This window comes from Miscanthus floridulus, chromosome 4 (assembly GCF_019320115.1).
Source record: "Miscanthus floridulus cultivar M001 chromosome 4, ASM1932011v1, whole genome shotgun sequence".
Classification (NCBI taxonomy): Eukaryota; Viridiplantae; Streptophyta; class Magnoliopsida; order Poales; family Poaceae; genus Miscanthus; species Miscanthus floridulus.
The window spans coordinates 68,859,121-68,884,859 of record NC_089583.1 but is presented as its reverse complement, the minus strand read 5'-3'; the positions used below and the strand labels follow the sequence as shown (position 1 = coordinate 68,884,859).

The 25,739-nt window shown below is 44.7% G+C and overlaps 1 protein-coding gene across 3 annotated transcripts; it reads left to right on the top strand.

The window, feature by feature from the left end:
• The first annotated feature begins 108 nt into the window (after positions 1–108).
• LOC136551643 (uncharacterized) lies at positions 109–23,860 on the top strand. Of its 3 annotated transcripts, none has more exons than XR_010782639.1 (6): positions 122–915; positions 1,041–1,181; positions 1,281–1,607; positions 22,696–22,941; positions 23,105–23,261; positions 23,475–23,860. XR_010782639.1 is itself a non-coding variant. In XM_066543196.1 (3 exons), exons 1-3 carry the CDS (start codon positions 885–887, stop codon positions 1,574–1,576), a joined length of 468 nt encoding a protein of 155 aa, XP_066399293.1. In that variant the 5' UTR covers positions 109–884; the 3' UTR covers positions 1,577–1,995. The 3 variants fall into 3 exon arrangements, 1 of the variants encoding a protein (XP_066399293.1); XR_010782640.1 differs by having other exon boundaries at positions 128–915; positions 1,059–1,181; XM_066543196.1 differs by lacking the exons at positions 22,696–22,941; positions 23,105–23,261; positions 23,475–23,860 and having other exon boundaries at positions 109–915; positions 1,281–1,995.
• The last annotated feature ends 1,879 nt before the right edge of the window (positions 23,861–25,739 follow it).

Genomic DNA, 25,739 nt, shown 5'->3' with positions numbered 1-25,739 from the left:
ACTAGGTCCTCCGGAAAATGTCCCTCGCTGAGAGCTTTCAACCATTATGCACCCAGAAAAATACACATAGAAATTCATTTTCATTAAAATTAAGGTCTAATAAAACACCTAAATCAAATCTGATGGCCACGATTCGACGTGGGATGCCAGGCTTCTCACGCATCCACACCCCGCACTCCGACGCCGTGCCTTCGCTCCTCCCCGCATCCCACGCTTTCCGCAATTCCCTCGATCACGCAGCAACACAAGCCCAATTGTCCTGCCCGCTAAGCCCCCACCGCATCCCCGGCCGTGCCGCTACTCCTCCGCCGCCGCCTCGCCACCACTCGCTCCGTGGCCACAGTGCGGGACTGCGTCATAGCCAGCTATGAGAATAGGATCCCCGTCCCCCGTTTCCATCGCCTACTACTTCCGCCGTGGGGACGACGTCATCCTACTCCACGTGTGTCCTCTGCTCCCTCCCAAACCCTAGCTGAGGCGCCACCGCCGCCTTCAACTACAAGGCCGACATCAACGGCGACGACTTCGAGGCCGCTACGCGAAGGATGGAGGGCAACTACGATGCCTTCACGACCTCCAAGACTGACGACGTCGCCAAGGCACTCAAGGTCGCGGGCATCCCCTAGAAAGATCCACATCTGGGAAGCAAGGACCGGGCTGGCTCCGGCCGGGACGGTGTCGATCGTGCGGTGCCGCAGGCCGGGAGGGCCGTGTGCGTGCTGGTCGGCAGTCGTCCTGGCCGAGCTACTGCCAGACCACCACTTGCTAGCGCCGCCGGATCCGCCAGTCGCGAGTGCCGTTGGGCCACCGTGCGCGTCGCCGCCAGATCCGCAGTCCAGTCGCGGGCGCCGCCGGGCAGGAACAGGCACCGTCGGGCCCCTCACATGCGGTCGCGCAAGGAGCGTCTCTCGAAAGGTCACCCTTCTGCTTCTGTTTCGGTTGATAAAAAGATTTATTAAATTTCGGAGTGTTTTATCCCAATCAATGACAACCAATTTTGGTGCTGCTTTTGTTGATGCCAAATTTGATTGCTGAACCAGGTGTCTTCTCTCATGCAGAGACTGTGGGTGCACTGGTTTCTTACCAGCGACGTGATGCTCTGGAAGAGTTGGAAGAGGCTTCTGACCCTCATAAAGAAGAGTTAAACGCGGTGGACGCACCGAAACAAGACCAAGATGAAGGTGAGACATGCACATGGTGTGCCTGTTTCCATTTATTTTCTGAAGCAGCTGCACGTTATAGCTATTTTTTTAACTTTTGTTTTTGTATTGAATTTTCAGACATCGTTATCATTGAGGATGAGAAGCTAATGGAAGAGACCTCAGCAGAAGAGCCATCTGTGACCAATCAGGAGTGTACGGATAAATCGGAAATGCAAGAACACCAATTGGACGATGAGGAGTGTCATGCTCCCTTGGCGACCCCCGAGGTATCTGAGGACGATGAAGGTGCCAATTTTCACGATGATGGAGGCTCCAGTTCAGGTCTGTTGGACAAAGGTGTGTGTGAGGAGACCTATGATGTAGGTGAAGAGATGGGATTGGTGCTCGGCGTTCCGGCTCTGCAGCCCCATTGACAGCCGATGAAAGTGATACCAGCCATGTAAGGTGGTGTTTGTTAGAATCGAATGAGTGTATCTCTGTGTGTAACCGTAGATCCGGGTAGACCTCTCCTTTAGGGTTTCTCTACTCGTCCTTGGACAGTAGCACCGCGGCAGCGTAGGACGCCGGTACCGCGGCGTTGTAGGCGTCATGGTGGCGATGCTGCGAAGTCCAGTGGCGACCGTGGTGACCCTGCAGAGGCGACGGCGGTGGTGGGGCATCCCGTCGCTGGCAGCACGCTTTAGATCGGTTTATGTTTACTGTGGGTGGGATGACGGCTGCTCCGTTGAACCTCGTAGTGCGAGCCGTGATCCCCACCTCTCTTTATATATGTCCTGTGCGACAGGGGTCCACCAACCATATTAGGGTTGGGCTCCCCCGATCAGGGAACAGAGACAAGGGCCCAATAGGCCGTTGGGCCTATTAGTGGAGATCAACTAACATTCTCCCCCTTGATCTCACTACCGTCTTTCAATTTCATTTACTTTTGTTCATTCCATTATAGATTAGCGCATAGAGCATGTCTCATCATCACGGTCCATTGCCGATAGACTTAATAGCTACAATACACTACTCTGTTCTGAAATAGATACTTATCTTTGGGCCTTCTTTTGTTCAGGAATTTTAGGCTTTCCCTTAAACCCATGCTAGCTACATGTTCTCTGAACATGTTGGGTGGTAAGCCTTTTGTAAGCGGATTCATAAGCATCTTTTTTGCACTTATATGCTCAAGACTTATGACTTGATCCTAGACTTTATCTTTCACAATATAATACTCTATGTCAATGTGTTTGGCAGCATCACTTGACTTATGTTGTGAGTATACTGTACTGCCTGATTATTATCGCAGTATCACTTAAGTGGTCTATAGATGTCGTCAACCACCTTCAAACCGGGTATGTCTTCTTTAGTCAGTTCACCTGCTCGTTGCCTCATAACACGCTACAAACTGTCATACATTGTGGACGATGTAGTGATGGTTTGCTTTGAGCTTTTTCATGAAATAGCTCCCCTTTTTTGCGAGAGTGAATTGATATCCTTTCTTAATTTTCTATCATCTCTCACATAATCAAAATCTAAATATCCCACTATGTGGAGTGAATCAGATCTTCTATATGTCATCATGAGGCCTTTCGTTCCTTGCAAATAACGCAAGACTTTTTTTACTAATTTCAGTGTTCTATTCCAGAATTACTCTGGAATCTACCAAGTAAAACCCAGTAACAAATGCCAAGTCAGGGCGCGTACATACTTGAGCATGTTGCAAGCTTCTGACAGCTAAAGCATATGGAACCACTTTCATTTGATTGAGCTCATATTGGTTCCTGGGGCATCGAAAGTCCCCATATCTGTCGCCCTTGACTATAGGAGCAGGTGAGGGACTACATTTGTGCATACTGAATTTCTTTAAGATTCTTTCTATGTATGCCTTTTGTGACAGTCCTAATACCCCTTTTCTTCTATCTCGGTGAATCTCGATCCCTAGAACGAACAAGACTTCACCAAGATTTTTCATATCAAGTTTTGAGGACAAAACTTCTTTGTCTTCTGTAGTACACTGACATCACTACTAGCAAGTAAGATATCATCCACATATAGGACAAGGAAGATAAACTTCCCATTCTTAAACTTTGCATAGACACAATTGTCCTCTACATTCTCTTTAAAACCCAAAATTCTTTATTGACTGGTCAAACTTCAAGTATCACTGTCTTGAAGCTTACTTTAATCCATAAATGGATTTCTTTAGGCGGCATCCTATTCGTTCTTTTCCTTCCATGACAAAACCTTTCGGTTGTGCCATGTAAGCATTTTTCTTCAAGTCTCCGTTGAGAAATGTCGTCTTTACATCCATCTGATGTAATTCTAAAATGTAATGTGCCACTAATGCCATTATGATTCTGAAGGAATCTTTACATGAGACTGGAGAAAAGGTCTCATTGTATTAATTCTCTCTTTGCATAAAGCCTTTTGCCACAAGTCTCGCTTTATATCTCTCTATATTCCCTTGAGAGTCAAGGTTTATTCTGTAGACCCATTTACAGCCTACTGTTTTAGCTCTTTTAGGAATTATTTCCAAATTCCAAACTTTATTTGCATTCATTGATTTCATTTCGTCTTCCATGGCATCAAGCCACTTTGATGAATGATTAGTTTTCATGGCTTATTCAAATGAGGTGGGATCATCCTCTATTTGAAATTCCTTAGTGTTGTACACTTCATAATCAGCAGGTATAGCTGATTTACTAACTCTTTGAGACCTTCTAGGGGCCTCCACATTTGGCACATCTTCTGTTTGAGGCTGTTGTTGCTCCCCCTCATGTGTGACAATAGGTTCTATAGGATCCTGAAGAACAGGTTCCTCATTTTCATTCATTGTTGCCACAGGTGGAATAACAACAGGTGCTGACACCATAGTATCTTGCACTATCGGTGCAGCAACAGTATGTAGTGAGAAAATTGGCTCATGAATCATTGGAGTGGGCGCATACACCCGCTTCACTTCAAGGTCAATTTCTTGAGCTACCATGCTCCCCCTCATTTTTTCATCCTCTAGGAAAACAGTGTGTCTTGTTTCCACAAACTTTGTATGTCTCTCTGGACAGTAGAAATGAAAACCTTTTGACTTTTCTGGGTAGCCAATGAAATGACAACTTACTATTTTAGGATCTAGCTTCCCAATATTTGGGTTAAATACTTTAGCCTCAGCAGGGCTCCCCCCCACACACAAGTGGTTTAGTGAGGGTACTCTTTATGTCCACAACTCATACAATATTTTGGGCACCGACTTTCTAGATACTCTATTGAGAATATGAATGGCGGTCTTAACGCTTCCATTCATAGGCTCAACTGTAAGGTGGAGTAACTTATCATACTGCGCACCATATCCATTCATTGTACGATTGCGTCTTTCAGCTACTCCATTCTGCTGAGGTTCGCCCGGTATAGAATACTGGGCTACTTTGCCATTCTCCTATAAGAACCCTGCATAAGGTCCAGGAACTTGGCCATATGGGGTATGCCGACCGTAGTACTCCCCCATGGTCAGACATGACTATCTTTATCTTTAAATTGCGTTGGATTTCAACTTTTGCCTTAAATATCTACATTTATCCAATGCTTCTGTTCTTTCTTTGATTGGATAAATATAGACATAACGGGAGTAATCATCTATGAATGTATGAACGAATCATTACCATCCACACTCTTTATAGGAAACTGACCATAGATGTCTGTGTGAATAATCTATAAAATTCTTGCGCTTCATTTGTCATCTTTCTTACTTTTCTTTATATACTTTTCTTTTATGCATTCTCTGCATTGTTTTAAATCTGAAAGCTCTAATGGAGGAAGAATATCATTCTTAACTTGTCTTTCTATTCTCCCCCTCGAAATATGGCCTAAACGACAGTGCCATAATTTCGACGACGCATCATGAGCTCTCTTATGCCACTATTTCCAAAGTGACTCTCTATCACCAGCTGCTTTATCAGCTGGGTAGCATATGTCTTTGAAGAGCAGTGAACTGACTCTTTATTCTATTGAGGTATTCGGTGATCGTGTCATACACTGGGATTTAGCCCAAAATTGCAGGCTCAATCGTGTTCTTTATCACAGTCAAACATTTCTTGTTGGCAGTGACCCACTTCCTATGCTCAAAGTCATAGGACATCTTTTAGGATTGAAAATCCCTTTCTTTAGTTGCCTAATCGGCATCATTCTCTTTTGTCTCCCTCATCGGTACCACATACTTAGTGGGACATGGTGAGGTGACTACCCAGTCCACCTCAGCCAAGATAAAAACCAGGTCAAACCTTTTCTTAACATAAAAATAATACCATTTGCATGCCTTGATTCCAACGTTGGTCAAAATCAAAACATACAACTGTTCGTATACACTAATTCTACATCACCGTTGGGCAGAAATAAAATTAATGTATAAAATCATTAAAATTCACAATTGTTCTTACACACTAATTCTACATCACCGTTGGGCAGAAATAGAATTAATGCATAAATCATTAAAATTTTACAACTATTCTTATACACTAATTCCACATCACCGTTGGGCAAAAGTAGAATTAATGCAAAAATCATTAAAATTATGATATTGTTATTAACAACATTGGTCAGAAAATAACAACATCATAATCATGTCAAAACTCTTTTTCTCCAATTAAATACCACATTGGTTCAAAATAACTGGAGAAACAACAATTTCTTTAGCAGCGGAAAAACTTTCTTTTTCTCCAATTAAATACCATGTTGGTACAATATAACTGGAGAATATACTTTTTCTTTAGCAGCGGAAAAATTTTTTACTTAATTTCTTGAATTTTACCCACAGGTAAAATACCTTTTTCTATTTTTCTTTTGAACCAATTTGCATTTTCAATTTTCTAGGAAAAAGAAAATTGTGAAACCAGGCTCATTCTTTACTGTTTTGGCCTAAAATGGCCCACAGCTCACAGCCACACGCGCCCTTCCCGCACGCTCCCCCGCGCCTAGGCCGCAACCTGGGCCTGGGCCGGAAATTCGGCCTCGTGCCCTCGCCCGCCTGGGCCACGACGCTAGCCCATTCGATCTCGGCCATCCGTCTTGATCTGATGGCCGAGCGCACATCTCGCTGAGGTTAAAAACGCGACGCAGCGCGCCCCCGAGCAAACCCTAGGTCATTCTTTCTGGCCCTCTCTCTCTCTTTGCCTCACTGCGCTCTCTCTCTTCTTTCTCGTCGCTCTCTCTTCTTTCCTCAGTGCAGCCACAACAGTCATCGAGCGAGCGAGCGGGCGAATCAGTGGAGTAGCAAGCCCCAGCGCCGTCGCCGGCCCCCTCACCAGCGTGCACGTTCCCCAGCGGGTGAGCGCGCTGCTGTCGAGCAGCCTGGCCGTGGCACCGCTATGGCCGGATCCCGGCGAGCAGTGCCCATGGTCGGCCCTTTCTTTTCCCCATGCGCCGGCGTGCACGACGACGAGGTAAGCCACCCCCTTCCCCACTTCCCCTTTCGGTTTCTTTGGTTCTTGTGCTCGGATTTCATCCGATTTGGGGATTAGGGTTAGGGTTTGGGGATGGGGTTTCACTGTTTTCTTTTTCCCTTGTTCCCCAATCGGATTTAGATCTTGATTGCTTTTCTTTGTTTGACCGATTGGGTGGGTTAGGGTTTCATTTTCTTTTGATTTCTTTTCCTTTTCGGTGTTCATCCGAATGGGTTCCCTTCCCATCCGAATCGGTTCCTTTCCCCTTCTTCCCTTTCTCTATGCGAGTTAGGGTTAGGGTTCGGTTGAACCTGATTTGTTTTGATTCGAGATCGAGATGCTAGGGTTCACTGTTCTTCCCCAAGACTGATTCCTTCCCCTTCTTTCCCCTTCCCCTTCTTCTTTTGGGATTAACCCGATTTTGGGATGGGGTTGAAATTTAGGGTTAGGGTTTCGGGGTTTGACTCTTTTCTAGGCCGAAAACCCTCTTCTTTTCTTTTGGATCTTGTTTCTCTTTTCGGTTGAGTCCGATTTGGGTTTCTTTTCTAATTTAGGGTTCGGCTTTGTTCATCTTAAGGCCGAAACCTTTTCTTTTCCCCCCTTTCTTTAAACCAGTTAGGGTTAGGTTAGGGAACCCCTTCTCTGTTTAGATCCGAAAGGAAGTGTTCGGTTCTTTTCTCTTGCCGTGCGCTGGTGAGAACGGCGGTGCGACATCTTTCCCCCCGCGCGATGGCGGTGGTGACCGGTAGACAGTGACGTCCGCCACCCCGGCCTCTCTTTCACTTTTTGCTTTTACCCGGTTAGGGTTAGAGTTACACAGTGGCAACCTAGCTCTGGTACCATTGTTAGAATCGAATGAGTGTACCTGTAACAGAACAACCAATTATACGAAATTAAGTAAGAAAATCACTCCGCCAGAGCAGACGATTTAGCAAACTTAAGCCCGTATAACCCGGTAGTCCGTGAAATCACGAAGGATTTCAAACCAACTCACATACCAGCCAAGATCGTAATAAGTTTAGCGGTCACCATCACATATTACATAAAAGTTCACATCACAGGTACATCAGAGTTTAAACATAGTTATTACAAACCGAGTTCAAATAGAAGTAGCGGAAGCCATTTGTTCAAAACCACACACACTCACACGGAGTTCAAGTACAGTGCCAGCTGATGATCATCTCCAACAAAAGCATTAGATGAGACGTAAGGAATGAACCATGCCCATGGTCCTAAGTATCACCCATCGCAGGATAAAGGCAGTTGATACAGTAGCCGTAATACATCTGCCCATCTGCAACAAGTGGGAACAAAACCCTGAGTACGAGAAGGTACTCAGCTAGACTTACCCGACATAACCGAAAATAAAGTGACACCAAGGATTATGAAGGGCTTTATAGTAGGGTAGCTGACTCATTTGCAAAAAGGCATTTTTAGCATTTCAAGAACCTTTCCAAAAGCATTATTGTCAAGTTAATTATTATTAACCTGTCGACTACATTTGCACCTATACTAGAGCAAGCATGTGATTAAGCAAATAATGATAACCAATGATCATTAACAACTTCCATAATGTCATATCTATTATAACTGTCCAAGTGTTCCATCAACATTACTACGATGAAGTAACTCAAGTCAAGTGTTCACTATCCAGTGAACGATGGCGATTCGAATCGATTATTAACCAGCTGGTAATTTATTCCTTACACAAACCTCACTCACCCGCTAAAGTGAGGTATCAGGTCACCGAGTCAACTATCTAGAAAAATAATCTTGAGTTTGCCAGGAACCACATGTACCCGGGGGCCGACCGACTGCCTTTCGGTCTTATCATCGCGCCCCCAGTGTCCTACCACACCTGCTCTGGTATAGTGCGCTGCGGGCAATCCACTCAGCCCGAATAATCTCCCAGCTTCACGGTCGAAAGGTACGTTATTCGGCCAGCTAAATGTAAGGCATGCGTTCAACATGACCCGAGGCCCAACAACGGTCGGTCCTTAATCGACACAGACGGAAAGCACTACAGTCCAAAACCCTATAAGTCTCCGTCCGGTCTCAACTTCAAATTAACACTTAGTTATACCATGACTACATAGTTATCCGAGCAGATCCAGGTAACCACCTATAGCTCGTAGGTGATAGGAAATCACCCGACTTCTACCGGTCTAAGCCAGCTAAGCATTGACTCGACTGCGGATACCAGGGTAACAAGGATATAGTATAACAAAGGTAGACAAGGTATAATGCAGCAACGGTTGCAAACAACTCCTGAACGTAATGCATCAATTAAAGTAAAGCATTAATTAATAATCGCAAACCGGGGAGAAAAATGCTCCGGGGCTTGCCTCTCTCGAAGGAGCTCGGGCGGTGATCGGGGCACTCCGGAAGTTCCTCAACGTCCTCCTCGTCTACTTCGGTCACTTCTTGCGGCTGCACCTCGAGCTGCTCCTCGGGCTCCTCGGGTACGACGACCGGGCTCTCGGTTTGCGATCCTGTATGATGCAGGTGCGTAAGTGCTTATGCAAAAGGTGCATCGGATGAAATGAACACAATGAATATGCTTGCATGCAAGGTAGTCAACATCATCCAAGAACATGTACTACTCATCTACTGCATTCTCTTCTACTACTAATATGCTAAGTCAACACATCTCATTAAATGCTTCAAAGATACACCAAAGCAAACATTATTAACTAATCATGCATTAAAGAAGATTAGTTTATTTCATTTTAAACTAGGGATACAACAGCAACATATATTTCTGGTGCTCATAAAAATCTGAGAAAATTACAGTAGCATAGTACTACTCTAAGTAGTCTACCATAAAATTTTCAGGGCATTTGGATAAGTAAAATAGCCTACACAAAAATGACAAGCTATGGCATAATTATGATCATGAAAATACTTTGTACTGTGAAAAGTGTCAAACAACAGATGTAATATTTTTCCTATGTTCTACACAGTAAATAATCACTGCACAAAAATTTTCACATGCATGTTTTATACAAATTTTGCTCTCTAGCAAAAATAACAAAAATCAGCCATTAAAGGCACTTGAACTACACCTCATAATTTTTCTACAGGACATGCATGGCATATATTTTTCCTAGAAAGTACATTATACAAGAAGAGTAACAAACTTGGAATCATATTTTTCTGATACATATAGGATTTACTAAACATTTTACAAGATATCAGCAATATCAAGAATTAAATAAAGCTCTACATTAAAGTATCTCAAAAATGACATGCAATATTTTTATCATGTAGATCTGGTGACAAGGAACCTAGCAAAATTTGTTTCAACAAATTTGGAGCTATTTTGAGCAAGTTATGACTTTTTGGAAACATTTAACATTTTCTGGAAAATCATTTCCTAAATCCTTTTAAAAATCAGCCGATGAAAACGCTGGGTGCACCCGGTGCTGTGCACCCAGACCCGAGTCAGGGCGCTGACGAGCGGGCCCCCATGGGTCAACGGCCCCCACCTAGTCGGTCAGACCGAAACAGGGGCAGAGCTGACCGGCCGGCTCTCGCCGACGGTGAGCTAGCCGAGCGGTGCGGTCACCACCAGCAGCTCACCCGTGACGAGGCGGACGCGGTGCACCAAGAGAAGGCACTAGAGGAGCTCGAAGTGAGCTCAACGGCGCGCATGGTAGGAGCGGTGGCGTGACTCGTCGGTGGTACGCCGACTCCAGGCCACTGGCAAGGCACGGGGAGGCAGCGCTCGAGTTTCACGAGGGCAAGGCGATGCTCACGCACGTGAAAGGAAGGAGGGAGAGGAAGCGGAGCGGGGCTATCCGCGTGGAGCCAAGCTTCGGCGAGGAAGAGCTTACTCCGACGAGGAATTTCTGGCCGGAGAAGACTTACCACTACGAACTGATGTGAGCTTCGGTTGCGAGAGGTGGAGGCGGTGCTGCTGGCGAGATGGAGCGGCCTACAGCGAGCAGTGGTGGCCGGGCGAGCCAATTCCGGCGAGGCAGCGCGGCGGTGGCGGAGGCGAGTGTGCGCTGCTACCGTTGCTGCTACTGACCGAGCGAGGAAGCAACTAAGATGGATGAGGGGGAGGCAGACGTAGCTCGGTGGGTGTAGGCGCGACAGGAGGGGCGCGGGGTAGGCCGGCGGTGCCGCGCGGCGAACTCACCAGCGCATGGCCGCCACGCGGCGTGCGCGCTCTGGCGTGGTCGAGAGAGTGCGTGGCGAACGGGCACGGCGCGCGGGACCAGGAGCACGGCGTGGAGGTAGGCCGGGCCAGCCTGTGCGGCTGGGCCAAAAGCGAGGCGCGAGGCCCATTCAAGGTAAAATGATCTTTTTCAAATTCTTTTCTCTCCCAAATTCATTCAAATGAATTTTTGAACTTTTTCAAAGTAGTTTCAAACTTTGGCCCAAAAATAAAAGTTGCTCAAAAATTTATTCTCTACAACTTTGCTTTTATGACCAAAGTCAAATTCCAAATAGATTTTGAATTACCAAATTAAAATCAATATTAATTCAAAACCCTAATTTTGAATAATTATTTTTAAAAGCAAAATTTGGCAAAAATTTAAATATAAACTTTGCTCCAAATTGTATCCTAAATATTTCTAGATGATTTACAATTATAGCCAAACATGTTTTATTAGCCTAGCAAGCATAATTAGGGTCAAAAATAACTCTAAACAAGTGTATGCAACATTCATGTTTCACGAGCATGTTTCATATGTTTCGAAGCATTGTTTCAGTTATTATTTACATGATTAGGCATGTATGATTAGGATGCTTGATGATGCATAATATGCATGATTTGCAGTGCCTAAATGCTTGCATAACACCGGAGGTGTTACAGCCCTCCCCCTTATAAAAATCTCGTCCCGAGATTTGGGTTACGAACCATTTGTTATAAAAATCTTCATAAGCTTTTTGTAGATATTCTCCTGTTTCCCAAGTTGCATCCCCCTCATCATGATGATTCCACTGTATCTTGTATGTTTTCACCACACTATTCTGAGTAGCACGTTCTTTAGTGTCTAACACACGGACCGGTTGCTCACGATACACTCAAATCTGATTTGAGTTTGATGCCTCGAGGTTCTATTCTTTCCTCCGAACACGCAAACACTTCTTGAGTTGTGATACATGGAAAACTAGGAAGACTGATACTCATTGTCTCAGGTAACTCTAACTTATAAGCTACTGGACCTCTTCTTTCCAAGATCTTGTATGGTCCTACGAATCTAGCGGCAAGCTTTCTTTGGACTCCAAAATATTTCTTCTTCATTGGCGTGACCTTCAGATAAACATAGTCACCCACTTCAAACACAAGGGGTCTCCTTCTTCTATCTGCATAACTTTTCTGACATGATTAGGCCACCTTCATATTTTGTTGAATAATATGAACTTTCTTCTCGGCCTCATCTACAAAGTCAATACCATAATACCTTCTTTCTCCTGGCTCGACCCAATTCAGTGGTGTTCTACATTTTCTACCATACAAAGCTTTCGAATGGAGCCATCTTGATGCTTTCTTGATAACTGTTATTGTAAGCAAACTCAGCTAAAGGTAACCATGACTCCCATGAACCCCTAGAAGACAACACACATGCTCTTAACATATCCTCTAGAACAGCATTAACTCATTCAGTTGACCATCTGTCTGAGGATGATAAGCGGTACTACGAATCAAACTAGTTCCCAAGCCTTTAGTGCAAATGTTCCCAAAAGTGAGCCATGAACTATGGCCCTCTATCAGATACTATAGTCTTTGGTATACCATGCAACCTTACAATTTCTAGCAATATACTTCTCGGCATATTGAGGTGGTTGATAATCTGTCTTGACAGGTAAGAAATGAGCGGTCTTGGTAAGACGATCCACAATCACCCAAATCGAATCATGTCCCTTTTGAGTAGTGGGCAAACCCGAGATAAAATCCATACTTATATCATCCCACTTCCAACTAGGTACGGACAAAGGTTGCAACAAACCGGCAGGTTTCATATGAATAGCTTTCACTCTACAACACGTGTCACATCTGGCAACATAGGCTATAACTTCTTTCTTCATCTTGGTCCACCAATAACGAGGTCTCAGTTCTTGATACATCTTACTACTTCCTGGATGGATAGATAGCTTAGAAAGGTGAGCTTCATCCATGAGTTTATTCTTAAGCTCTCGATCCTTGGGAACCACAAGACGGTCATCAAACCACAACACGCCCTGTTCATCCACTCTAAAGTGCTTAGACAGCTCTTCTTTTATTTTCTCTTTGATGTGAAATATTCCCTTGTCTGTTTTCTGGCCTTCTATTATCTTACTCTCCAAAGAGCAACTAATCTGAATACTATGTAACACAGCAGGATGCATCAGGTCGAACCCATCTTCAAGTAATGGCTGCACATTCAAGCAATGTGACTTTCTACTCAAAGCATCTGCCACTACATTGGCCTTTCAGGATGATACTGCACATTCAAGTTGTAATCTTTGATCAATTCTAACCATCTTCGCTGTCTCATGTTCAGCTCTGGTTGGGTAAAGATGTACTTAAGACTCTTGTGATCTGTGAAAATATTGCACATATTACCAAGTAGATAATGTCTCCAAATTTTTAGGGCATGCACAACTGCAGCAAGTTCAAGATCATGTGTCGGATAGTTGACCTCGTGCTTTCTCAACTGACATGAGGCATAAGCAATGACTCTTCCTTCTTGCATAAGAACACAGCCCAATCTAGTTTTCGATGCGTCGCAAAACACATCAAATGGTTTCTCAATGTCCGGTTGTGCTAGAATAGGAGCAGTGGTCAACAGTTTCCGCAAGGTGTGGAAAGCTGCTTCACACTCCTCTGTCCACACAAACTTGTGATCTTTCTATAGCAGACTTGTCATTGGCTTGGCAATCTTCGAGAAATCTGGTATGAAACGGCGATAGTAACCAGCTAATCCTAAGAAACTTCTAACCTCAGGAACTGTGGTCGGTGCCTTCCAATCCATAACCTCTTGCACCTTACTTGGATCGACTGAAACTCCATTTTCTAACAGAATGTGACCAAGGAAAGGAACTTTCTTCAACCAAAATTCACACTTGCTAAACTTAGCATACAACTTATGATCTCTAAGTCCTGGTCAAGACAATTCTCAGATGCTCTTCATGATCCTTCTCATTCTTGGAGTACACCAGAATGTCATCAATGAACACAACCACAAACTTATCCAATTCTAGGCATGAAAACTGTATTCATCAAAAACATAAAGTATGCAGGAGCATTTGTCAAGCCTAAAGGACATGACAAGATACTCATACAACCCGTATCTGGTGGAAAATGCGGTTTTTCGGTATATCTTGTGGCCTAATCTTGATCTAATGGTAACCGGATCTCAAATCTATCTTGGAGAACACCTTAGCCTTGGCTAACTGGTCAAATAGAACATCAATATGAGGCAAGGGATACTTATTCTTGATGGTTACAGCATTAAGTGGCCTATAATCCACGGCACATTCTCAACGTGCCCTCTTTCTTCTTCTTCACAAACAAGGTGGGACATCCCCATTCAGACTTGCTTGGCCAGAATAAACCTCTTTTTCGATAACTCTTCTAGTTGCTTCTTCAGCTCAACTAATTCATCTGGAGGCATCCGATAGGGTCTCCTTGAAATCGGAGCTGTTCTGGGGATTAACTCAATTCCAAACTCAATATCCCTATCTGAGCGAAGACCAGGTAACTCATCTAGGGAATACATCCAGAAACTCACACACTACCAGAATCTGATGAATAGGAATAACTTCAGTAGCACATGTCACACTTATAAGGTCCAGTTCTCTGAGGCAATGGTACTTGGAAAGTACCCTCACCCTAGGGATCCTTAAGGGTAAGTACCCAACTTCCTGTATCTATAACTGCTCCCCAATTCTTCATCCAATTCATCCCTATAATGACATCCAAAACTAGTCTAGGCATAACTATCAAGTTCACTCGAAACTTTCTGCTACCTAATTCAAGGGTTGCCCCTCGAACCATCTGATTGGTCAAAACATCAGCCCCCTGCTTGAACTTATACGGTAACCATAACCCAATTCTATGCATAGTTGTTCATGTTTCCGTGCAAATGCTTGACTCATAAAAGAATGCGAGGATCTAGAATCAAATAGAACAACTACAGGGTGTTGGTTGATAGGAAACTTACCAGCGGTTACGGGCTCTCCCTCAGGAATCTCATCCATAGTCATACTATGCATCCGAGCAGTATAGGTCTGCTGCTTCTTCTTGGGCGAATAAGGACAGAACCTTGAGAAGTGACCGAGGTTGATCACAATTGTAGCAGGGTCCCCCTTACTATACCAGCAGATCCCACAACTCCCTTGGAACTGCCCTGTACCGTAGTTGCGGCTGCCTTGTTGGACTGCACTGCCATCTTGTAAGGCTTCTGTGGTCCCTTGAAATTCTGACCTCTCTGCTGTGGTGGCCTAAACCTAGCGCCAGGTGCAGATGGACAATAGGGAGGACGGCCTCCTGCAGGTGCTCTTGCTTGGGACGGACCACCTTCTAGTGCTCTCTTGTGAGTCTTGGCTACGGTACTGGCGTTGTTGTTCTTTTCCTGCTTCAGACAATCACTGATAAAGTCGTTGAATCTGGCATGGGTGTTGGTATCCACATGCTTCATCATCTTTGGATTGAGTCCTCTCTTGAAACTAGCAATTCTCTTAGCATCAGTGTCAACCATGTTGGGAGCATAATGGCACAAGTTGTTGAAAGCATGCAAATATTGTGTCACGGTTTTGGTGCCCTGATTCAATGCCAAGAACTCTCCCAACTTCATCTCGGTCAGCCCGGGTGGAATATAAACTCCACGGAAGGCCTCAGTGAACTCTCTCCACGTAATCTAAGCATTTGGAGGGAAGGTGGTGTGATGGTGCTTCCACCACATTCCCGCTGGCCCTTGCAACTGATGTGCAGCATACTTCAGTTTTCAATACCTCAGTCAGCCTCAACACACGGAATTTATCTTCCATAGTGTTGATCCATTCTTCAGTATCGAGTGGTTCTGTTGCTTCCTTGAATATTGGCGGCCTGGTGTCCATAAAATCCTTGAAGTTGCTGTACTGATTCACCCCATTGCCACCACCCTGATTGTTACCGCATTGAACAATTGTTGGCAATGGTACGCAGAAAATCCTCCATGTTCTTCTGGGATTGTTCCGTGTTGCGCTGACTCCCGAGCAACTGTGAGAAGAACACCTCTAGGGTGAGCGGGGGAGGAGGTGGCAAATGTGGTTCATGAGGGGGCTCATTGTTGTTGACGTTGTTTCCACCACTTCCACCTGTCCCAGCACCATTACCACCTGTCTCAGTAGCCTCATAAGTGGTACGACGAGTATTTGTCATCTGCATATTTCAGCAACAAGTAATGATTGAGTGAAGCTATAATAATTGTGAGTGAATGAAAAATTATGCCGTACTGAATTTACTGGAGAGAATAAATTCATACAATAAAACAGAGGCACAATAATCGCATCCCAATTAAAACAACATCACTAATTAAATTACTTCAAATGCAAACATCGTGTCCATACAACCGAATCGCCAGCATACCTACACTAGACTTTTATGCGTTTAGATATCGCATTACTAGCCAAGTTCCAATCACATGCCAAGTCTCATAAGTTCGAAACAAGTTACATTAGGTTACATGTCGACAAAAGAAAGGTCATCACGACAGGACCTAAACACTAACGCAAGGCAACTAGCCTACTCCTCGAGGCCGTCGTTGGGGTCGAAGACGTCACCATCACCCCTAGGTGAAACTACAGGCTCATCCTCGTCGTCGTCGTCGATGTCCATGCCAGCGGCGTCTGGAGGAGCATATGGGCCAACCCCATTGTAGAGCGCGTGAAACTCCTCGTGTAGGTTGACGTTGTACTCCTCTAGCTCATCGACCCTCTGCAGCAGAAGGTCCCTCTCATTCCAGGCTTCATTCCTTTACTGAACCAACTGTCCAATCATACGGTATGCATTATTGTTGGCCTGAGTTAACGTAGGCACTCGCTGCATAGCTCTATCACCTCTCTCTACTACCTGGTCCCGCTGTAAGCTCATATCAGCCAACTGCTCCTACAAACTAGCTATAGCATGCGCCTGCTTCTTCTTCTGCTTTCTTACCTTGAGCTTATCATGACCACGCAAGCCAGTCAAAGTCTAGTAGGTACACTCAAGACCCTGATACGCTCTGATAGCGGCAAACATAGCACTCATAGCATGGTTGTCGCTAGCCTGTCCCTCAGCTAGACCTCTGACCAAAGCACTTCCCTAAGGCTGAACCCAAATAGCATCACAAGGATCATCCCTAGGAAAGGTGCCAGCTAGAGCTGCTGCAAGCTCACTGGGAAATCTGCTCATGATGTCCCTGATGACACAGAAACCTGCTCCCTCTGCACCCTCAATAGGAGTGCGGCCCTCAAACTCCAAGTGCCAACCATCCCACTCTGGAGCATCACCAAGAGCAAGAACTGTGATCTCTACCACTGCAAGTCCATCCTCTGCTAATGGGCTCTCATTCCAAGAGTACACCGGCTCTTGACCCTCTGGGTACCCCACATCATGGAGCACTCTCCAAAGCAAGGTCGGCATGCCAAACTCGCTCAAGAAGGTGTCCGTGGTGCGGTGCTCCCTCAGGGCCAATTGATGTCGAGGTGCTCTTCCTCTGGTGGACTTACAGGCAGTCTACTTTGTGCGGGCCATCTGTAGCAAAATTTCTTTTATTACCTCGTGGGAACATATTTTAGGTGATACAACTTTTATCCAAAATGAGATAATCAATTTATAAGGGGAGGAATGCATGACATGAATGAAATGCACAAGTAATATGATGTATGTACGTGCCGTACATTCTCACAAACTTATGAAATAAATAATTTCTAGCGATGAATTCGGTGGCATACAAACGATCTCTTAAATACGTATCTAATACATTCTACACGATAACATTGTTATGTACCTACAGAAGATTCATTTCAGCCTAATTCCCAATGAATGCATAAAAGCAGTAAATTTTTATCTACACGCTCTACACGAATCCCCAGATACGCGTACAACGGTAGTAACTACCCGAACCATCATCCTATTGACGTCATCGCCTCAACGGACGGAATATCCACACATGAGATACCTTTGTAAAACATGCGTAGAACATGTACTTACTCCAGCATCATATAAGCATTCACCCTAGATCGGCGGTGTATCCGATCATGCTCTCACAACTCACACTTACCGAGGCGTAGAGGCAAATGATCCATACACTACCACTCAAACAAGTGACACTCATACAATAGCACGCCGTATGAGCAACGAAAGAGAAATATGATGCAAGAACCCCAAGTCAGTACTTAATTAAGTCACCTAGAGTCCTTAACTGGGCATAAAGGATATGACCACTGACACACTTTTTAGTTTGGGACTCATGTTTTTCAAACGCCTTTTTGTTTTAAATACACTTGTGAACAGTAACACGCTAAACCATGCTCTAATACCAGCTGTAATAGAACCGACCAATTATACGAAATTAAGTAAGAAAATCACCCGCCAGAGCAGACGATTTAGCAAACTTAAGCCCGTATAACCCGGTAGTCCGTGAAATCACGAAGGATTTCAAACCAACTCACATACCAGCCAAGATCGTAATAAGTTTAGCGGTCACCATCACATATTACATAAAAGTTCACATCACAGGTACATCAGAGTTTAAACATAGTTATTACAAACCAAGTTCAAATAGAAGTAGCGGAAGCCATTTGTTCAAAACCACACACACTCACACGGAGTTCAAGTACAGTGCCAGCAGATGATCATCTCCAACAAAAGCATTAGATGAGACGTAAGGAATAACCATGCCCATGGTCCTAAGTATCACCCATCATAGGATAAAGGACAGTTGATACAGTAGCCGTAATACATCTGCCCATCTGCAACAAGTGGGAACAAAACCCTGAGTACGAGAAGGTACTCAGCTAGACTTACCCGACATAACCGAAAATAAAGTGACACCAAGGATTATGAAGGGCTTTATAGTAGGGTAGCTGACTCATTTGCAAAAAGGCATTTTTAGCATTTCAAGAACCTTTCCAAAAGCATTATTGTCAAGTTAATTATTATTAACCTGTCGACTACATTTGCACCTATACTAGAGCAAGCATGTGATTAAGCAAATAATGATAACCAATGATCATTAACAACTTCCATAATGTCATATCCTATTATAACTGTCCAAGTGTTCCATCAACATTACTACGATGAAGTAACTCAAGTCAAGTGTTCACTATCCAGTGAACGATGGCGATTCGAATCGATTATTAACCAGCTGGTAATTTATTCCTTACATAAACCTCACTCACCCGCTAAAGTGAGGTATCGGTCACCGAGTCAACTATCTAGAAAAAATCTCGAGTTTGCCAGGAACCACATGTACCCGGGGGCCGACCGACTGCCTTTCAATCTTATCATTGCGCCCCCGTGTCCTACCACACCTGCTCCGGTACAGTGCGCTGCGGGCAATCCACTTAGCCTGAATAATCTCCCAGCTTCACGGTCGAAAGGTATGTTATTCGGCCAGCTAAATGTAAGGCATGTGTTCAACATGACCCGAGGCCCAACAACGGTCGGTCCTTAATCGACACAGACGGAAAGCACTACAGTCTAAAATCCTGTAAGTCTCCATCTGGTCTCAACTTCAAATTAACACTTAGTTATACCATGACTACATAGTTATCCGAGCAGATCCAGGTAACCACCTATAGCTCACAGGTGATAGGAAATCACCCAACTTCTACCGGTCTAAGCCAGCTAAGCATTGACTCGACTGTGGATACCAGGGTAATAAGGATATAGTATAACAAAGGTAGACAAGGTATAATGCAACAACGGTTGCAAATAACTCCTAAACATAATGCATCAATTAAAGTAAAGCATTAATTAATAATCGCAAATCGGGGAGAAAAATGCTCCGGGGCTTGCCTCTCTCGAAGGAGCTCGGGCGGTGATCGGGGCACTCCGGAAGTTTCTCAACATCCTCCTCGTCTACTTCGGTCACTTCTTGCGGCTGCACCTCGAGCTGCTCCTCGGGCTCCTTGGGTACGACGACCGGGCTCTCGGTTTACGATCCTGTATGATGCAGGTGCGTAAGTGCTTATGTAAAAGGTGCATCGGATGAAATGAACACAATTAATATGCTTGCAAGCAAGGTAGTCAACATCATCCAAAAACATGTACTACTCATCTATTGCATTCTCTTCTTCTACTAATATGCTAAGTCAACACATCTCATTAAATGCTTCAAAGATACACCAAAGCAAACATTATTAACTAATCATGCATTAAAGAAGATTAGTTTATTTCATTTTAAACTAGGGATACAACAGCAACGTATATTTCTAGTGCTCATAAAAATCTGAGAAAATTACAGTAGCATAGTACTACTCTAAGTAGTCTACCATAAAATTTTCAGGGCATTTGGATAAGTAAAATAGCCTACACAAAAATGACAAGCTATGGCATAATTATGATCACTGAAAATACTTTGTACTGTGAAAAGTGTCAAACAACAGATGTAATATTTTTCCTATGTTCTACACAGTAAATAATCACTGCACAAAAATTTTCACATGCATGTTTTATACAAATTTTGCTCTCTAGCAAAAGTAACAAAAATCAGCCATTAAAGGCACTTGAACTACACCTCATAATTTTTCTAGCATGACATACATGGCATATATTTTTCCTAGAAAGTACATTACACAAGAAGAGTAACAAACTTGAAATCATATTTTTCTGATACATATAGGATTTACTAAACATTTTACAAGATATCAGCAATATCAAGAATTAAATAAAGCTCTACATTAAAGTATCTCAAAAATGACATGCAATATTTTTATCATGTAGATCTGGTGACAAGGAACCTAGCAAAATTTGTTTCAACAAATTTGGAGCTATTTTGAGCAAGTTATGACTTTTTGGAAACATTTAACATTTTCTAGAAAATCATTTCCTAAATCCTTTTAAAAATCAGCCGATGAAAACGCTGTGTGCACCCGGTGCTGTGCACCCAGACCTGAGTCAGGGCGCTGACGAGCGGGCCCCCATGGGTCAATGGCCCCCACCTGTCGGTCAGACCGAAACAGGGGCAGAGCTGACCAACCGGCTCTCGCCGACGGTGAGCTAGCCGGCGGTGCGGTCACCACCAGCAGCTCACCCGCGATGAGGCGGACGCGGTGCACCAAGAGAAGGCACTAGAGGAGCTCAGAAGTGAGCTCAACGGCACGCATGGCGGAGCGGTGGCGCGGCTCATCGGCGGTACGCCGACTCCGGCCATGGCAAGGCACGGGGAGGCGTGCCTGAGTTTCGCGAGGGCAAGGCGGTGCTCACGCGCGCGAAAGGAAGGAGGGAGAGGAAGCAGAGCGGGGCTATCCGCGCGGAGCCAAGCTCCGGCGAGGAAGAGCTTACTCCGGCAAGGAATTTCTGGCCGGAGAAGACTTACCACTGCGAACTGACGCGAGCACCGGTTGCGAGAGGTGGAGGCGGTGCTGCTGGCGAGATGGAGCGGCCTACGGCGAGCAGTGGTGGCCGGGCAAGCCGATTCCGGTGAGGCAGCGCAGTGGTGGCGGAGGTGAGCGTGCGCTGCTGCCGTTGCTGCTGCTGACCGAGCGAGGAAGCAACTGAGATGGATGAGGGGGAGGCAGACGCAGCTCGGCGGGTGTAGGCGCGACAAGAGGGGCGCGGGGCTGGCCGGCGGTGCCGCGCGGCGACCGGGAGCGACGCGCGGGAGCAGGAGCGCGGCACGGAGGTAGGTCGGGCCAGCCTGTGCGGCTGGGCCAAAAGCGAGGCGCGAGGCCCATTCAAGGAAAAATGATCTTTTTCAAATTCTTTTCTCTCCCAAATTCATTCAAATGAATTTTTGAACTTTTTCAAAGCAGTTTCAAACTTTGACCCAAAAATAAAAGTTGCTCAAAAATTTATTCTCTACAACTTTGCTTTTATGACTAAAGTCAAATTCCAAATAGATTTTGAATTACCAAATTAAACTCAATATTAATTCAAAACCCTAATTTTGAATAATTATTTTTAAAAGCAAAATTTGGCAAAAATTTAAATATAAACTTTGCTCCAAATTGTATCCTAAATATTTCTAGATGATTTACAATTATTGCCAAACATGTTTTATTAGCCTAGCAAGTATAATTAGGGCAAAAATAACTCTAAACAAGTGTATGTAACATTCATGTTTCACGAGTATGTTTCATATGTTTCAAAGCATTGTTTCAGTTATTATTTACATGATTAGGCATGTATGAATATGATGCTTGATGATGCATAATATGCATGATTTGCAGTGCCTAAATGTTTGCATAACACCAGGGTGTTACAGTATCTCTGTGTGTAACCGTAGATCCGGGTAGACCTCTCCTTTAGGGTTTCTCTACTCGCCCTTGGCAGTAGCACCGCAGCAGCGTAGGATGCCGGTACCGCGGCGTTGTAGGCGTCGTGGTGGCGATGCCGCGAAGTCCAATGACGACCGTGGTGACCCTGCAGAGGCGACGGCGGTGGTGGGGCATCCCGTCGCTGGCAGCACGCTTTAGATTGGTTTAGGTTTACTGTGGGTGGGATGGCGGCTGCTCCGTTAAACCTCGTAGTGCGAGCCGTGATCCCCATCTCTCTTTATATATGTGTTGTGCGATAGGGGCCCACCAGCCATATTAGGGTTGGGCTCCCCCGATCAGGGAGCAGAGACAAGGGCCCAATAGGCCGTTGGGCCTATTGGTGGAGATCAACTAACAGTGTTTGGTTGCCCCTCCGAAATTTTAGTCGTTGTCCCATCGAATGTTTGGACACATGCATTGAGTATTAAATATAGACTAATTACGAAACTAATTACATAGTTTGCGACTAATTTGCGAGACGAATCTTTTAAGCCTAATTAGTCCATGATTTGACAATGTGTTGCTACAGTAAACATGTGCTAATGATGGATTAATTAGGCTTAAAAAATTGGTCTCGTGGATTATGTAATTTATTTTTTTATTAGTATCCGAATACCTCATGCAACATCCTCCCGACATACCTCCTAAATTTTAGTTACGGGGTCCAAACCCCACCTAAGTGAAATTGGAAATGTCAGAGAAGAAATTAGTGAGGTTGATACAAAAGATGATGAGATCTGTAAGGAGAAGGAATATACGGATATTGCTGAGTCGCAGGCTGACATTGTGGATGAGGCAGCTTTTCTTGATTGCTCGGGTAACATCAGACAAGTTTGCTGCAGAAAGATCTTCTCTGTTTTCATGCTTGCTTTTTGACAGCAAAAAAGCAGAGGACACCTAGGTACATCAAGATTGATCTCCAGCAGGTTAGGTTCGATCCAAAGTCCAACTGAATTAATAAGCAATTATAGAATCAAGTTAGATGAAACTTTTTTCTTCAACCTTAGAAATAAGAGAACTTCCTGTTTTATTAGTATTATATATTTTAGTTTGATGTTAGTGAATTTTCCGGCCTTTAATATGTGACAGGTCATTAGTGACAATTAGGGTGGAGGTGGATGTAGAGCACATGCCGGAGAAGGCCGATAAGAAGAAGGATTGAGGTCTCTCCTATAAGAAGAAGCTGGAGCGCAGGATGAAGATTGTAGACCTCAAACAGATATGCAACATACCTGAAGTCGTAGAGGTGCACTCTTCATTCTAATCAAGTGACCCCGCTGTTAGCAATTTCATTTTTGCTGATAAAAAACCACTATGTATAGATCATCTATCTTCATCTCATTTTTTTAAGAACCGAATCAAGTGTTATTAAATAGCACAACTGTGTTTGTTCTGAATGTCTTGTCTATGTATTTGGATAGACAGTTGACTCACCAATTTTTTCTCGCCAATGTTGCAGATCAGTAGATGCTTGAGAGGGAAATTGGTCGTCTTAGAACATTGTTCCAGCAGCAGCAGCAACAACATGTACCACAGCTGCAGGCTTCTACCCATAGCCGTAGTAACAGCAGACCTGGATTCACAATTTGCAAACCTGTCTGTGAAACACAGCGATCCCAGTTCAGGGCGCGATGCTGTCTCTGGCCTCTGCATTTAAGATTCCTTTGTTCCAGCCTTTGGTTCTATGAGCTTCGCAAAACTTGCTATCCCCTTTATGCCACTCTTTGTGGTTGTTAGTAGCTACAGCACAGGTGAACCGTGAATTTCATCCCGTGGTGAATAAAGCTGTAATACTGTGGATCTGGTCCTTAGTTCTTTCATAATGTGCACTTGGCGGTCATCCATAGCTTCTGTCTATTGTTTGCAGATTATATAAAATGTTGATCAATTTTAGTAGGGTTGTGTGGGCTTGTCTATTTTTTTATGAGTGAGAAATGACCAATCTCCACGAGATAGTGAATTTGTATTTGTTTCATCAGTTGTTTATTTTTGGTTTTTTATTTGTAATAGTTTTATTATTTATTTCTAGATGTCACCGTAGCATTAGCACGAGCAATATACTACTAATAATAATACATCAATCATTTTTTATCTAGGATCCTATTTCATAGAGCTTCGAGTGATTACTACTCTAGCGAGTAGTCTTTTTTTCTCTCTATCCTTTCAAAGCAAATTAGAAGTTTTTTATTTTGCTATCTCTGGTTCCTCCACGCACCGGAGCAAAGAACCAAAGATATGACAACAAGAGCCTAGATATATAAACAGGTGTATGGATAGATTTTTGGTGGAAAAGCCACACCCCTGCGTCAACTCCCCCCCCCCCCCCCCCATGCAGGCGACTTGGGTGGTGGCAAGTTAGAGCAACTCCAACAATAAGAAACAGACTACCCAAACTAACCCTAGTAGAGGATGACATGTGGGTCCCACATGTCATCCTCTCTCATGTTCTTCTCGCCATAGATGACTAGATCGATCTGCGTCATGGGCAGGTCGGAGGTGCGCCGTGGGTAGCCTGTCGCGTCGGGCAGAGCGGCCCACGCCGCCGGGGCAGGCCGCTGCGCCACCTTCCACGCTAGGGCAGGCCACCACGCAGGGCACAACTACCCGTGCCACCTTCCACGCCGGGGCTGGCCGCCGCGCCTACCAGAGCAGCCTCGCATGCTAGCCAGGGAGGTGCATCCGCCATGCCCACGCCGCATCGGGGTAGGGCCGTTCGCGTCGGGAAGGGCCGACGGGGATGGCCAAGGGGCGCCGGGGAGATGGCTGGGAGGAACCACGCTGGCAGTGAACCACCAGATCCGGCGCCCCGGAGGTCCAGCGGCGCACCGGGGCGCCCGCGGGGAGGACCTACGGCGGCAAGAATCAAGTAGGCGCGAGGAGAACTCGTTGCGCGCAGGGAGGAAGAGCAAAGGTGAAAATACGTAGCCTGATTTGTTGGGCCAACAAAAGTAGGTAGTGGGAGGAGAAATTTGTTGGACCAATAAATTTAGGTAGCCTGCTGGAGTGCGTTTTTTGACCTCCACTACCCAAATGTTTGGTAGGCAGTGGGTTTAGGTAGCCTTTGTAGCACCCGGTTTTAAGAACAAAACCAGATACACACCATATGTGAGCCCAGGAAGTCAAATCTCACATATAGCTACAAATAAGGGTAATATCAAAAGACAATGCTTAAATACATAGCGTATTAGTATAAAGAATATAACCTCAAAGTATAGATAGCGGAAAGACAACTCCAATCTTCAGACGAAGACTCCAAATCCACAGGGACAACTGACTGGTTGATCACAAGCCTAATTCCTCCAAACTCTAGCAATCTGGTACCCATCCGAGATTTTTCCAAAGTATTGAAAATAAAACAAGCGTAAGTACATGTCGTACTCAACAAATATAACATGGGGTTCATGAGGCTCAAAAGGCTGACACTGGTTTAACCGCGATTAGCTTTTAATGAGTCATGATTTTAGCATAGGAGTAGCATCAAGTTTACCTCAAGCCCATAAACACATGATCAGGTAAACATGAATAATGAATAGCATAAACAATTAACCATTAGTGAGCATCTTCATCATCAGTATCATCTGTGTTCATCATCTATTCCATAAGGGTTCCTAAGGCCGCTCGTGACCGTGAGCACGGCTGATATACCAGTTTTACACTCTGCAGAGGTTGTACACTTTCACTGTGAGTCGTGATTTACCCTTTCGCCCGAGGCGGCCAACCTCTT

Excerpts from the sequence above, each read along its gene's own strand:
- LOC136551643 (XM_066543196.1), top strand. The coding sequence starts at position 885 with ATGCGGTCGCGCAAGGAGCGTCTCTCGAAAG. Across the intron at positions 916-1,040 it reads CAAGGAGCGTCTCTCGAAAG|GTGTCTTCTCTCATGCAGAG; the intron begins GTCACCCTTCTG and ends TTGCTGAACCAG. Across the intron at positions 1,182-1,280 it reads GAAACAAGACCAAGATGAAG|ACATCGTTATCATTGAGGAT; the intron begins GTGAGACATGCA and ends TTGAATTTTCAG.